The sequence below is a fragment of the Falco punctatus genome (assembly GCF_963210335.1).
Source record: "Falco punctatus genome assembly, chromosome: 6".
Taxonomy (NCBI): Eukaryota; Metazoa; Chordata; class Aves; order Falconiformes; family Falconidae; genus Falco; species Falco punctatus.
The window spans coordinates 31,011,465-31,027,223 of record NC_137585.1 but is presented as its reverse complement, the minus strand read 5'-3'; the positions used below and the strand labels follow the sequence as shown (position 1 = coordinate 31,027,223).

The window sequence follows — 15,759 nt, the reverse complement described above, 5'->3', positions numbered from 1 at the left end:
CCAACCGACCTGCCGGGCAGCCCCGCGTCACGCGAACGGCACCGGCCAATGGGAGCGCGCAGCCGGGCCCGGCCCAGCGAGGGCGGGGCGCCGGGAGGGGGCGGGGCGGCGCGGGGGCGGCTCCCCGCGGCCTCGCCCGCAGCCCCGGGCCAGAAGCAGCCGCAGAAGCGGGGCAGCTCCGCTGAGCCCGGCGGCCCGCGGGCCTCAGGCCGAGCGCCGCAACTAGTTCCTGGTCATCCGCGGCAGGGTGCTCCGCCGCAGGGGACGGGCCCCGCCCCTTCCCCCCGCCCCCCGCCGCCATGCTGCGGCCGCCCGGCAGGCGGAGGGGATGACGCACGTCCGGCGCATGACGTCACGGGGCGGGGCGCCCCGCCCGCAGCCATGCCTGCCGGCGTACCTTGGCCCACCTACCTGAAGACGCTGGCGGCCAGCTTGCTGGCCATGTTCGCCGGTGCCGAGGTCGTGCACAGGTACTACCGGCCCGACCTGGTAAGTGCTCGGGGGTGCCGGCCGCTGGTTGTGCGGCGGAGCCTGGCAGCGTGTCCGAGGGAGGGAGGGAGGGAGGGAGGGAGGGAGGGTCGGTCTGTCTCCTGGGGCGGTTTGGTGTGGGAAGGGGCTCAGGCCTGAGGGACAACATGGCCACCCCTGAGGAGGCGGCGGGCAGGTGGCCGGGTCGTCTCTTGGGAGCTCCCTTCAGGTTGTCGACGTGGTACCGCAACCAGAACCCAGCGCAGGCCTCGTCAGGCGGGGCTGCTGCTGCGGGAGCGTGCAGAAGCGGTGAGGAGGGGCTGTACTAGGTTTAAATAGACCGTTTCTCCTCCATGACCAAATGTCTATGGTAGAAATAATGACACACTGAGAGTCAAGACCATCGAAATCACGGTCGCAGAGAACTAGGCTCCCGCTGAGACCGTCCGCCGGGGATATGAGTGGCTGACCGGATCTCTTGGAGGCCTTCTGGCTTGTGAGCCTTATCTCATCCTCCTGCTCTTGTATGCTTTTTGGGTTTTTAAAAAAGACGGTGCTGTTTTCAAATCGGAAATAAGTTAAAAAAATTACTGTGCTTGAGCTGTCATGTCAAAATCTAAGCAGTGAGACTTAAGTCGTTGATAACATAAGTGGTAAGTGTAAGAACTTATGTCTTAATAGTCTGTAGCAGGCAAATAGGCATATTTGTTGAGAGTGATCTAATGATCTACGCTCCTGTAAACTGGCATGAATTTTGAGGAGGTATGGTTCTCAAAATGTCATTTGGTATCTTTCTCTTTTTTAAACTTCATCTCCAGTTTTGCTGCCTAATTTCTAAAACAAAGGTAGAAACAGTGCAACTTTTTTCTTCTGTCACCAAGAGAAAAAATTACGTGTGTAAACTTCAGCTGTACTAGACATCTTAACAAAATTTACTTTCTTAAATTGCAAAAAGAAGTTTTGTTCCTTGAAAACACTGTCCATTCTTCCTCTTCCCTTTTTTTTCAGATCTCATTTTGCTATTTTAAAATAAAAATCAAATTACAAGAAGTTAATAGGTTAATTTTTAAGATACTATATGTGTAAAAATTATACTCTGCTCAAAAAAGAGGGTGGTATAGTCACAATTTAGCTATAATGCTGTCTCTTGCAGAGAATGCCAGTTTACTGTTTTGGGAGCTTACTTTTTCTTCTGCCACAACACTGATGTCTTTCTCTTACTTTTCACAGAGTATACCTGAAATACCTCCTAAGCCTGGAGAACTGAAAACAGAACTATTGGGTCTAAAAACAAGATCAAGCAAAGTTCAGACTTCAGAACAGTGACCACAATTTACTTATATTGTGAAAACTGGAACTGATAAAATACTTTTTCAGCTGTCTCAACTGCAGAAATCTTTATGTGAAATACTGTACTCCCTTAATACTTTTTTGTTGTTTCCTTTAAGCAGTTACAGACAGCATCAAAAATAAATGTATGATGAATACAATTAAAAGTCCAATTTTTTGTGTGCCAAAATGCTTATGATTTCTTTAATCTTCACTGCTGTATAAGTTCCCTTCAGAATAAAAGATGTAAACTCACATTGTTGAGTCTGATAGAATTTGAAACGCTTAAGCTGATTAACAAGTATAGGAAGTTAGCATACTGACAGGTCACTAGCCTTAATAAGTTTACCTGTTCATCTGTAGAACTCTGCTTGCCCGTTGGCATTTCCCACCTTTTTAAACTTTAACTCAGTATTACTGGACACAACCCAGACCATGATACAGCTGGCGATGGCATCTACAAATAGGAAAGATTCCTTTTTGCAGGACTTCTTGCAATGGACTAGTACTGGCTAACACTGACTTTCTGTGTGTGTTTGTCTGTATTACTGACAGGGAGCCTACTTTGGCCCACTGTAAGGCTGGAAAGGATCTTACAGCTTGGTTGTATTCATTAAAAGGGGGCAAATATGTACAGATTACACTGAAGTTATGTATGTTTGTACTCCATTTGGCTATCTTCTGTTTACAGCTGATTTGATAGCTATAAATATACAAAACTCTGAAATAAAAGGTTTACCTTTCAGTCCTGAAATAGGATCACCACGAAACACCCACATGCAGAACTCGAGGAAGTCAACATCCTACAAAGATGGTGCAGCCACCCATTTTTGAATGGTATGTGGTAGAGCTTGTGAAGGTGGGGGGGTACTGTCCCTCGAGAAGGGCGCCAAGGCAAGGCAGAAGCTTCATCCTCAACTCTCACTCAGGTAAGAAAACCTCAATCTGACAGATTACCCATTATGGAAACAGAAAAGCTCCCCCATCCCTACTAGTAAAGTACTTGGAGCTCTTGTAGCACAGGGATCCAGAAATGATCACTGAAAGTGCTACTTGTGCATCTGGTCCAGCTGTGAAGCTGGTACTTATATTTGCGTAAATTGGGAGCCATTTCTCTAGGAAGAAAGGTTTATAGCTCCTGTGCATGTGCCTGTGCCTCTGCTCTCAGAGCCTGGCTGATCTAGAACAGCAGGTGAGATGAGATCCTCTCACGTGCCCGTGCGGCTGTTCAGGCTGCAGCCCCGTACTTAGTACTGCCAGGTGACAGGCTCTGCCTCACAACTTTACCAATGGCAGCAGCCGGTGATAGAAGGGCCTCAAGTCAATCTTGGATGTTGATGTTAAGCCCAAATTAAACCAATCAGTGAGAACATCTTACCAGGTCCAGTTCTAATGAACTACTTTTTCCTTCACTGTACATAAACAGAGCGGACATTGACAGCCTTCCATCTCGGCATGAGATAAACTGAGCAACTGGGTGCATCTATTTCCCCCCAGCCTTTTCTATCACAGAGGGACCTGTTACTAGTTGTAACCATTTAGGAGTAGCAAAGCTGACCACACACCAGGTTTTAACAGCAGAAGTGACACCCCCAGAATCAGCACAACCGCAGCACTGAAAGAAATAAGATTCAGCTGACTAGCAGATATATCTTTCAGCATTAAGACTATCTTGCTTCACAGAGCTGGCACAATCCTGCCTGCCTCCCTGGCCCCCCACCCCCCAAAAAAAGGCAAGTTTACAACTACATTTTGTGGTTATTAATAGCAAACACTTGTCACTCCAGGGTAGAGAGCAGCTGGACCACAGCTATGCTGCACATGATAGCCTCAGCTGAGGAAGATGAAGCAGCACAAAGCATGACTCTCAAGCGTACTCTATTATATTTCCAAAATTGAATCAGATGTCATCCTAAAACCAAGGCACTGAGAACTTCAGCTACGTAACAGAGCAAACGTTGCTTAAATCCCTAAGTAATTAAAGGATTAAGCATACTGTAGCAAGCAATCCTACACTTCAAATACTCCTCCTCTCTTTGGTTTACGAGTGCTTTTGCAGCTAACATGAGCCATGTTTGTGTTGATGATGTACTCGTAAGCGTATCACTAGAAGTGAATCTTTAGGAAGTATTAAATCCAAACCTCAGCAGCAGTTGATTGGTACAGAGCAAAGTCTGCACTGCCATAGTAAGAAGACCATGCCTTAAGAAGAATCTGTACACCTGCTCTATTCAATAACTTACTAACAGAGGACTGCTATTAAAGCTGGTATTACTAGCTGCTGAGCCACACTCCAGGGTGAGACCACTCGGCCTGCTCTAGTAACAGAAGTTTCTTACTGTGGATCTAAAATACTACTACAATCAACAAAAACCAAAACCAACCCCCAAACTCCCTAAAAACCCCCACCCCCACAACTAAGCTCCCATTCCCTGAAGTCTCAAACAGCATACCTCAATAAAACCAACATATTTGCAGAAACCCTAACACATTAACCACACTGATACACAGCATTTGTATTTATTGCATGAAAACGGTACTTGGGCAACATAAAAGCAGCCTAGAAGTAGTAAATGGAAAGCATGTTCTTCAGGTGAGTGCTTATTGCCCTCACCTAATTAGAAAAGTTTATTCTGCTTCAGACTGCAGAACCTAAACTTCTCAAAAGCTGTGTTCACAAACCAAGAGTGGTTCTTAAATAAAAGTCGCTATATAGAAGTACTACTCCTATGTACTTCTTCCACAGAGGAAGGCAAAGAAAATCCAGCAAAACCAACTTCGGTGAAACACTTTATACCAGCCCCGTGAAGATGTTTCAAAGTAGAGGCACAAATGAGAAAATGTAGTGTAGGCCTTCACCCAAACTCCACACAAAGCTAACAACAATGAATAGAACAAAAAGCAGCACCTCCAGTTCAAGCTGTCTATATTACAATTTGGTGTCAACACATTTAGTTGTTTAGCACCTACTGTGCTTTGCCATACTAGAAACATAGAACAAAAGTGAAAGTTTAGGAATGGCATTAAGAAGCAAGTGTAAAAGGTAAGAGCTTGCACCTTTAAAAAGGCAAACCTGCAGAAAGCAGGACTGCTGTAGATGTACACGTCAAAGCCAGGGTTACCGAATACCACAGAGAATGGCATGAGCTCAAGAGGCAGTAAGCCACTTCCAACTGTTGCAGACTTATTTACTGAGGGGTTTTTCTGCTGTAAAAACTACCACTGCCTATTCCGTACAGTGGAGTCAAGTCACAGTGTAAGCTGGCAGGACTTCAGGTCTGATGCCATTTCTAAATGCCCTATCTCTTCAAGACAGCACTAGATACATAACTTCTTGAATGCTTATTTCAAGTAGTCCAGGTCTCAGATAGCAGTGGATTTTGGCTAAACAGCATGGCAGGTTTGGTGTGGCTGCACCAGTACTACAAACTACCTGTTGTACCAAGGACCTGAACATTCCAGACAATCCCTTTTGTTTCTTTGTGCTAGCTCACAAAATGAGCTTATTATGTATAAATGTAGAATTAGTGGTGTTTGGGAACATTTTATTTTGTACATGACAAGATTTTACACCAAGTCAGTTAAATAATACAAATTTACATTCATGAGGAATGTTTTTAGAAAAGTGAACTTAAAAAAAAATAATCCTCCTTTACCCTTAAACCCCATAGAATCCCTCAACATTTTACAGTGGAAAAAACCCCATAACAACCTAATTCACATTCCCTCTTAACCCCCCAATGCAGGACAGTAGTTTAGTGCAGCTTACAGTTCATCTTTCACATCTGTGGAATCCTGTAGAGACAAAGAGAGAATCAGAACACTGCTTTTTTAAAGTGGAAAAGGTTACAAGAGCTGACCCAGAAGAACTGAACCTAAATGCTGCTGATGCTTTCCAAAGCATTAAGTAGTGTAACTTTAATGAGGTATTAAAGGCAAACTTTTGTTCAAATGATGGCATGTTAAGCCTTTGCTACTCAGAGTAAAAAGATACATTAGAAAAATGTTTTTAGTCTGCAGTACAGCTAGTGTACCATTTAATCTTTAATACTTTCTAAGCTATCTTCCAGGCATAATATTAGTGCTGTTAATAGCCCTATACTACTTGACAGCAGAGCCAGGAAGCACATACACTTTCCAGACAGTAATCAGAAACCTTAACCTGCAAGCATGCTAATCCACCAAACAGAACACAAATTTGCTCCTTTATAATATTACTGTCATTGCAGGTTATGATGCTGTGTAAATGCCGTAACAATTAAGTAGCTATAAGTACAACAAGCATCACTCCTCCAATTTATTCTTGGCTAGCCTGACATTCAGTAGTAGGCAAGTATCTCTCTATGAGCTGTATTTCTGCACTAGTCACAACGTATCATCTTGCAGGACTCTTCCAAAAGCAACCTGAGAAAGCAGGCCCAGTTGGGACCTCATAATAAAAGTTAATGTTACCAAGAAATGGTGGTATTAGAAGAGTTCAGCACACCCATTAAGACATAAAACTGCAGACATTAGCTAAGTGAAAGCTGAATTCACACAAGAGTTGATCTGTTTAGAGGTAGTGCTGTTTCAAGTCTGTATTCTAAGTACTTGAAACTATACACCTGCCAATTTGCTGATGTTCCTGCCCACAAGCTGTGGAAATCCAACACGTAACCTTAAATTCACTATAGAGGATTTGCTACTTTTCTTGTCATAGAGCACTCAGTTACAGTCTCTTAAGCTAAATTTAGCTCCAACTTTGAACACACCAAACTATAATGTAAGAAAACACTTGGATAAGGAATAAAGTGTTATTTGTCCTGCAGTTCCCCCACCAAAAAACCTCACACTAAAAACTAGTGTCATGAATGACAAAGTTTGTTGCCAAGAAGCAACACAGACAAAACTGTACATAAATATTGTTAGGAAAATAATCCAAGTTAAGACCTTACCTTCTGTGTTTCACTATCTTCAGCGTCAGCATCCACCTCCTCTTCATCTTGCTCTGTGTCCTCAGCTGCATCTTCAGGCTCTTCAGATTCCTCCTCCACCTGTAGGAAGGGCACAAGCTATTTGCTTCATTTGCTTAGGATGTGTAATAGCTGTGGACTAGCTAAATATAGGCTATGGAAGAATTCATCATCAGTTCCAAACATTTGCCTCAAGCTATCTGAAGGAGAAAGCAAGTTCTGTTTAGTATTGACTTGCTGTCATGCCTCCTTCCAGCAAGATAGCCAGCGTAAGTTCTTGCACAACATTAGGAACCCATATTACTTATACCCGTTTAAGAATTTCTCCATGAGATGGGCACAAGTGCCTTTGGTCCCTGATTTACTCCAACAGAACCACCACTTAGTTACAGACAGGACAGTACTCAAGAAGCATAATAAAAGAGCAGAATCCCAAGCAACTGGAAAGAAAAGCATAAGGGGAGACATGGGAATGAAGTACAGACCCTATTAGTTGCTCACGCAGGTACATGGAACTGGGCTCCTGATAGCCCTCTTAAATAAAATTAAATTTAATAGCTTCCTACAATTAAGTGTCAAGTATCTGCTTTTTAAGATCTAGCAGCAGTACATTAATTATCAGCCCCAAGTTGAAGGTGAACTAACCTTTGCATCCAGGTCAATGTTTAAACTTAAACGAAGCATCCTTTCTATTCTGTCTCCATATTCTTTAGTGTCTGGTAACATATATCCTGATCTCAAAGTAGCAGTTTCAAACAACACCACTGCAAGATCTGAAACTGTTTTGTCATCCTCATTTTCCTAATGTGAAAGAGCATTAAAAGAAACACAAAGAGAACTGTTAACTACGTCATACGCAGCCAAGTCAGTCAATATTTCACTGCTGTTGCTTTGTTTACCTTGACTCGCCTCAGCATGTCCTTGATCAGTGGATGCCTGGGATTGATTTCAAATGTCTTCTTTTGGCTAGCATAGTAACTGGAAAGAATAGAAGTTACATCACTAAGTTTTGACGTACAAGACCAGGGCTCTTCAAACTTTTTGAACAGGGGGCCAGCGCATGGATGCAGTGGCAGGCAGTCATCTGTGGCTGCTTGGTTTCCCCCCCCCCAACCCCTGGGCGGGGGGGCAGGGGGGTTCTGTAAATACCTGGGGCTGGATTGAGGACCCTGGGGGCTGTAGTTTGAGGACCCCTGTACAAGACCCAGCTACACCTTTAAACCCATGAATAATTACAGCCACAGTAGCAAGCATATTCCTCCCCCTGGCCCCACTTCAACACCAGCTTAACTCTAAAAGCCATTCAAATGACTGAAGACAGTTCACCTTTTCTTGTCACCAAATGACAGATAGCAAATACCACAGAATCTTGCTCACAAAGGTAGTTTTACATACTGGGCTTTGAAATAACAATCTAAAACTATGATGGAGACTGCAACTTGGTTATAAGGGACCTTAAAAATATGAAAAGCCATCTGAATCAGATGGTAGCTTGGTGCGCCCACACCAAGCAAGGGACGCCATCAACATTTCATGTCTGCTGCCACATAACTGAAAGCTTACTTTGTAGATATATCCTTCCCAGTTTGGTAAGCCTGAGCTTTCATGATTCTTTCCATGTTACCAGACCATCCATACTGACTAGCCACAAGAGCACATGGAGATTGGGTTAAACGTTGAGATAGCACAGCTTTTTCTATCTGTAGGAAGAAAAGCCTTAATGTTAGTTCAGAGTTAACAGCTTGAACAGGGAATAAACAACTCTGAGATTTCCTGCCACTTAACTATTCCAAGATGATATTCTAACTAATTTTCCTGAAATGAAGGTATTAAACAACATGTTTCTTTATCCATAGAAAGACAGAGAGGCTACTGTCACAAGTCAATGCTCAAAGAATCTGCAAGGTGTGTTGTAGGAAGTACAACAGCGTTAACAAATAAGCAATACATACAGCATAACATTTTACCTTGTCTTTTAGAGCTTTGTCTTTCATCCAGTTTAAGAGTGGTTCAAATTCCTTTTCCAAGGCCTCGCGACTCTCCTTAGACTTCTCACTTTCTTCAAACTTAACTCCTTCTTTTGCTACGTTCTGGAACCTCTTGCCATCAAACTCTGGCAGAGCCTGAATACAGTATTCATCCACAGGTTCAGTCAGATAGATCACTTCATAGCCCTTTTTCAGAAGGCGTTCAACAAACGGTGATGACTCAGCCTAAGATGACAAAACAGATCAGACACCAGTTTACTTCTGTTGGTACCAGCAGCTACTGAAACCTGTACAACTATTGTAACATAAGCATGAAATCCCCACATTTACAGCAAATACACAGTTCACAATGTTTATGGCACTTTAACCAGGAGCCATAATTTTCCCCTTTCCTTCTTTTTTCCATGCTCACATACCTCCTTTCTGCTAGCACCTGCCATGAAGTAAATTTTGTCTTGCTTCTCTTTCATTCTTTCCACATACTGGTCAAGGCTTGTGAGGTTACTTTCATGATGAGAAGACTGGAATCGAAGAAGTTTAGCCAGTCGTGTACGATTTGAGTGATCCTCAATAACTCCAAGCTTTACATTAGTACCAAACTCTTTCCAGAATGTGTCATTGTATTTTTCATCTGCAATTTTCTTGATCATATCAAGAGTTTTCCGAACAAGTTTCTTTCTGATCACCTAAAAAAGCAGCAATACCAAATTATAACAAGAAGAACCTCGAAGAACCCTCAATTCAACTCCACTGTGAAGGATGGACTCAAGAGACACTCAGTGTCCCTGATTTGAAGTGAACAGAGGTAGTTTGAAGGCTGCATTGAGTGGGTTTCCTGTATTTTAATTACACACTCCTTACATAAAATAAAATTAATCAAGCTGCTATTCTAAATCTTGCTACTCTCTTTCTACTGTCTTGCTATCGATTTACAAGGAAAGAATTCAACACCAATTAGCTTACCTTTAGCAGTTTATGCTGCTGAAGCGTTTCACGAGATACATTCAAAGGAAGATCATCAGAATCCACCTGATAAGAGAAACTTTGTAAGTATAGCTAATAGCATTCAAAGATAAAAAAGTCAAATGCAAGCAAGACTTCTAATACTTACAACACCCTTAACGAAGTTAAGATATTTGGGCATCATGTCATGGAAATCATCAGTGATGAACACTCTTCGAACATAGAGCTGAATTGCAAGAAGAAACAGCAGCCACGTTATGTTTGTGTGTGGTTTGTTTGTTTGTTGTTTTTTTAAAGTATGAAACCATACCCACAGACTTGCTTGTCGTACCTTAATGAAATCGCTTTTTTTGGATCCATATTCATCAAACAAGCCACGTGGAGCGGAATTTGGAACAAACAAGATAGATTTGAAAGTTACTTCCCCTTCAGCAGTAAAGTGGATGTAAGCCATTGGGTCATCGTGTTCCTGAGAAGACAGAATTCTTGTAGTTGACATGGGGAAAATAGCAGTGATTTAACACGTTTCCAGTATAATGTGAGTTTGCCAGGTTAAGCGCAATTATTTTACAATTGAACTATCTAACCATATCTTGTTAGAATCTATTATGGAGACAAATGTTCCAGGTTCAGTCAAATTACTTACAGAAGTAAACTTCCTTAGATCCATGGAGTTTTGTTTGGGTTGTTTTGGGGTTTTTTTGACAAGCCAAACCCAACAAAAAAGTTACTAATAGTACAGTAACCAATACAGTACCATAACACACTGAAAGAGACTCCCAAGTAACATATTAAACTGTATTTATACATAAAGACAGTGTCTTTTCTAGAAAGCTGCATCCTTGTTTTTCTTACGACATACAACACAAGCACCACTACTCTCAGACTAAATAAAAAATTCCCTATCAACATTTAAACACACTGATAAGCTCTGTACGGGCTGGAACATATTACTCCTCAAACCTAGGCTACTCAACACTTGTGTGACAGTATCTCCTCTCTGGAAAGAGGGTTAACTCATGACCGAGATGCTATACACTTCTAGGCTCTCTGCAACTCAGTATCTACTGACAGCAACAAATTAATTCTTCAGAAACAGCCCATCCTGTAAGCATTCAGTTTTGTTGACAGAACAAGAGGTACTTCAGCAAACCTCTTGCTTGGGAACAATCTTGAGGCTCAGAGCTTACCTTGGAAAAGGTTTTATAAAAAGCTTTGTATTCGTCTTCTTCAACTTCTTTAGATGGTCTCTGCCAGATAGGTTTTATGTCATTCATGAGCTCCCAATCCCAGACGGTCTTTTCAACCTGTAAGTATATAAGCAACATAGTATAATGAAGACTCATTCTTTACTCCAGTTAAGTCAATTAAAGACACTCAACTGAGGCCAAGTCATAAAATAGCGTGTCAAAAATACATGCTTTTCCCCAATTCACAAAGTAAATTGTGCTGTGGCCTGGGTATTCTCACAGACGTACATGCATTAGTTTAACAAATGCGAACAAAACTTAAGTCTACCCTGTGTACACTTAACCCATTCAGAGTGTCAGCATCTATGTTCTACTGCCATTTTGAAAAAAGTATTCCAGCAGAGTATGACCAGCTTAAACTAGTCAGATTACTGAAGTCCACTACCATTTCAAGCAGTTCACACAAGTATTTCTAATTAGATCTGGGACCAGTGCCTCACAAGCCTACTGTCAATCATTTGCTTGATTTCAACCAAGTCTGTTTTGTTTACAATATTGTTTCCCAACAGAACTTCTATCTGCACTTAAACAGGACTGCTGTTGGAAAGCACACACGCTACTGAAGTGCGCCCCTGGAAGATTACCTATGAGAACTGCTGAACAATCTGACCTGAGTTACAAAATCCTGTGTCTGAAGGAAGCTTACCTTCTTAGTTTTTGGTTTCTTTTCTTCCTCCTCTTCTTCAACAGCAGCTTCATCATCATCAGTTTCTTCTTTCTCCTTTGCTTCCTCCTCTTCAATGGGTTCTTCAACAGTCTCTGTCTAAAGAGACAATTGAAAATAGGGACTTGGATTGCTTTGCTTCCTACCAGGTATGTTCTACTGTTCTCACAAACAGATTAATCTTTCTGAGCACTAGTTTAAGTTGTGCTATTTGCCTATCACAAGCATTTCCCTATAGGTACATACATTTTTTTGCTTGCATTTTTCATTAATACACTGGGAGGTCACTGTACTCTTTTTTTAAATTTTTCACAGCTTTTTTTAAATTTAGCTTTATACATAATGGTGATCAGAGACTTGGGCAATTTTAAGGTAGCGCTACACCAAAAAACCATCACAATAACAGGCTGAAAAAGTAAGATGCCACCGTTCTCAGCAGAAGGACACCTAATCATGGCCCTGCTTGAGAGCTTACCAAAACCAGTGGAAGAAAGATCTTTCTTAGCAATTAGTGCAGTCTTTCTCCTTTCATAAAGTTCTCAAGAGTGAGAATAAAACCAAGTTCCTTGAGGGTTTGTGATTTTAGCAAGACACTAACTTTTGTAGAGCAAGGAACTAGTAAAATACTAGCCAGGAGAGTCAGAAACAAGTATTTTAGAAATGAGACAAGCAGAAGTTCAACAGTACACCCTCATTCTTCCTGAAAGATCTTGGCCACACAGTTTTCACAACCAAAGCTCATACTGTGCAATGCTCAGTTAAATATACTTACCTTGCTGCTCCACACATATATGGGGAAGTTTATGAACTGTGAGTATTTCTTTACTAGATTTTTAACAGTATCCAGCTCAAGGTAATCTGATGCTTCCTCCTTCAAAACAAGGCTAAAAAAAACCACAATAAAACTTAGAAGAGCTGGACAAATATTTCAAAATAGTTTTACAAATGAAATTTTCCTACTGTTGCAGTTATAGCAATCCAAATTTATGCAAGTGAGCTTTTATTAGTTCAGCTACAGCTACCTCCTAAAATATAGCCCCTACTAAACCACTCCAGTGAGATAGAAGGGTTAATTGTTTTCAACAACTGGGGCACAACACGATTATCCAGAAGTCTAAATGAAAAAATGAGGACCCTGACACACTCTCACTGGCTTTACTTTGAACTAGAGTACCAAGACAGAAACTTTTTCATGCTAAGCGCCCAATTCAGGAAGAGGTCCAATAAACCTAGACCAAATTCATTCATCTGCTCATCAAAGCAATGAAGGCAGGGCTGTTAAACCAAGTCTAATTTGAGACTTATATCAGACCAGTCTTGCTGGTATATAAATAACAGTCAGTTCCCAAGAAGCTCTACAGCCCCCGTATTCGTTTTGACAGGCCACAATAGCACTGAGCAACTGAACGATTCTGAGGCAGCTCAACTGTCTGGAATTACTTGCTGACAGTTAGTTGTCCAGACGGTCATGGTTTTCTTAGATCACCTAATGGAATGTGAAGCAAACTCCAGTACTGCTTCACATTTATTCTGTATGCAGTTACTAGTTTGTACGTTTCTATAAGAATTAAAAAAGCTGTAATACAAGAATCAAACAATACAGGAGTCACAATGCTAAAGTCATCCCCATATTCCAACGAGCAAAGTGCACCCACACAGCTTTTTTTCTTTTGAATCCAAAGAAACTTAACACTTACGTTATAGTTGTGCCACGTCCTAGGGTGTTTCCTCTTGGGTCATCAATCACAGAGAATTCATTTGAATCTGACTCCCAAATATGTTGAGTATCATTGTTGTGTTTTGATGTGACAATAACCCTGTCTGCTACTAAGAAAGCAGAGTAAAAGCCAACACCAAACTGGCCAATTAACTCAGATGTTGACTGGCTATCATCCTGCATTTCAGTCATCTTGTTTAAGAATTCACTTGTACCAGACTTTGCAATGGTACCCAGGTTTTTAACTAACTCCTCTTTTGTCATGCCAATACCCGTATCTGTAACATGAAGCATGTTCTTCTCTTTATCACACTGAAAATGAAAAACAGAAAAGCTGCAGTTTGAATTCACTTTGAATCTTAATACACTGCTACAGAAAAGCAGTGAGTAGTAGCTATTAATATTCAAACATGCCCAGCTACAACAAATGAAATTTGCAGTAACTACAGAGAGGAGGAATACCTATCTTTTAAGTATTTCCATTTAACAGAAACAAATAAAATTTTCACCCTTAGAAAAGCAGTATTTGATTAAGTTAACTATAACAGTCTCGATGTGGTCTCGGTTTGTATTTGCACCAGTGCCGAGCAAAAAAAATTTAGGTTTAATGATGCACTATCTTTTTACATTCCTCCCACCATTCCTCCATAAGAAAGGATTGCACCTAATGCTTCTTACCTTGATTTTGACCGTAAGTTCCTCGTTGCCAGCAAGAGCATTTTCATCAGTTAATGATATTAACCGTATTTTATCTAAAGCATCCGAAGCATTTGAAATAAGTTCCCTCAGGAAAATCTGAAATAGAACACAGCATTTAGGAATTCCAGCACACACACAAGAAGTTCTAACATGTTCTACTGATAAAGGCACTAACCTCTTTATTTTTATATAGAGAATTGATAATAAGTTTCATCATTCTATTCACTTCTGCTTGAAATGCAAATTTCTCAGATTTTTCTCTGATTTCTTTGATCTGGGATGCATTTAGGCCATCTAGTTGGATTGCTTCTTCCTCTCTGTTAGGACAAAGAAAACTCGTCAAGTACTCTTGCCCACTAACAGTATCACTAACTTTATCGTGTAGCAACAGCAATTACGGTCTAGTTAGGACAATACCTAACACCCTTTTTACCACTGAGATGACCCAAAAGTTACATGATCAAGTGACTTAAGTGCAAGAGTAGTTATCCTCAACGACCTAACTTTATCTACAACTGAAGTGAAAAATCCATGCTCACAGAAACAACTTCTCTCCAAAAAGAAATCTGAGGAAGAATACAGGTACATTAGAACAACTGCAACACTCAGCCCGTGGTATACCTCACAGGAGGCGAGATGGTTCATGGGCACAGAGCTATTACACTAGTAGACACTAAATTGACACCATTTATCACATGAAAGAATAAACTCTTATTAACATATTAGTTTTTATACAACTATTGAAATTAGACAAAACCAAGTCGAGTATTTCTGAATCCAAATTCTCCGGCTCACATCTACTGAGAAACAGCCTTTTTGAGAAGTATTTTATTTCTCCCTGCTGACTAGATCTCTCTTTTGAGTGGCCCACTGATGCTTGGGCTGACCCCTCAAGAGAAAGCCTTAGCGATTCAGAAGTAGCCTACTCGGAACCCCAGATACTAACCTCTGCACAACTTCATCGTCTGTTCGAGACCCTTCTCTGCTCTTGCCCAAGTCATCTTCCACAGTCCCATCCACGTCGACCTCATCGGCTCTAACCGACACTGGAAAACCAAGGAATCCAAGGATCTGAGCCTAATCCCCACCGCACGCTGCTGAAGCTCGCCACTTACCCCTTCCCACGGTTTTAGCAGTTCGGTCCCTCCGGCCCCCTCCCCGAGGTAAGTTCAGCCCCAGCAGGCATCAGGGGGAGGGAACGGATCCCCCGCCCACCCTCCGCCCCCGCCCGTGACGGCGCATGAGCCGCGCCAGACGTACCGTCCCCCTCCCCCCCCCCCGGAGAGCGGGGCCGGCAGCGGCCCGGGGGGAGCCAGGCGGGAGGCCGGGCCCCGCTCACCCCCTCCCCCCGGTAGGCCCGCACCGAGGGAAGCGCGGGCGGGGGAATGCGGGCTCCCCCCCTCGCTCCTCGTCGGCCTCCGTCCCACGTACCCCGGCAGAAAAGGGGGGGAAGGGCGGGAGGAGGGCACGGAACCGCTGGCCGGGACCCCTACCCCCCGTCACCACCCGCCAGAAGCTTCTAGAAGCCCGCGGGCACTCACCAGCCAGGAGCAGCGTGCACGCCAGAGCGAGCCCCCACACCGACTTCATAGCGATGTGGGCCCCGGTCGCAGAAGAGAACGGCCCCAGGCGCCCCCGCCCCTCGCTGCTGAGCCTGCCGCAACCCCCGCCCGCGCCGCCGCCGAGTCCGCTGAGCGGCGAGGGCCCTCCCCCTCCGCCTTATCAACCC

At 42.8% G+C, this 15,759-nt stretch overlaps 2 protein-coding genes across 2 annotated transcripts; one reads left to right on the top strand and one right to left on the bottom strand.

Moving 5' to 3' along the window:
- The first annotated feature begins 196 nt into the window (after positions 1 to 196).
- Positions 197 to 2,054, top strand: UQCC6 (ubiquinol-cytochrome c reductase complex assembly factor 6). Its single transcript, XM_080394021.1, is given in 3 exon segments — positions 197 to 368; positions 371 to 489; positions 1,699 to 2,054. Coding segments are annotated over 3 exon segments (255 nt in total). The 5' UTR covers positions 197 to 328; the 3' UTR covers positions 1,795 to 2,054.
- A 3,271-nt stretch (positions 2,055 to 5,325) lies between these two features.
- Positions 5,326 to 15,732, bottom strand: HSP90B1 (heat shock protein 90 beta family member 1). The gene is made up of 18 exons (XM_080394006.1): positions 15,572 to 15,732; positions 14,977 to 15,076; positions 14,206 to 14,347; positions 14,010 to 14,126; positions 13,312 to 13,643; positions 12,387 to 12,498; positions 11,597 to 11,713; positions 10,891 to 11,007; positions 10,032 to 10,169; positions 9,849 to 9,926; positions 9,701 to 9,766; positions 9,154 to 9,423; positions 8,717 to 8,962; positions 8,313 to 8,449; positions 7,649 to 7,727; positions 7,395 to 7,550; positions 6,732 to 6,830; positions 5,326 to 5,592 (listed from the first exon to the last, which is right to left on the bottom strand). The coding sequence occupies exons 1-18, from the start codon at positions 15,618 to 15,620 to the stop codon at positions 5,563 to 5,565; spliced, it is 2,385 nt and encodes a 794-aa protein (XP_080250132.1). The 5' UTR covers positions 15,621 to 15,732; the 3' UTR covers positions 5,326 to 5,562.
- Positions 15,733 to 15,759: the final 27 nt, after the last annotated feature.

Coding starts and splice junctions, on each gene's coding strand:
- HSP90B1 (XM_080394006.1), bottom strand. CDS start 15,620: ATGAAGTCGGTGTGGGGGCTCGCTCTGGCGTGCACGCTGCTCCTGGCT. Junction 10,170..10,890: donor TTTATAAAACCTTTTCCAAG/GTAAGCTCTGAG, acceptor CTGTCTTCTCAG/GAACACGATGACCCAATGGC. Junction 8,963..9,153: donor CAGGTGCTAGCAGAAAGGAG/GTATGTGAGCAT, acceptor TTGTCATCTTAG/GCTGAGTCATCACCGTTTGT.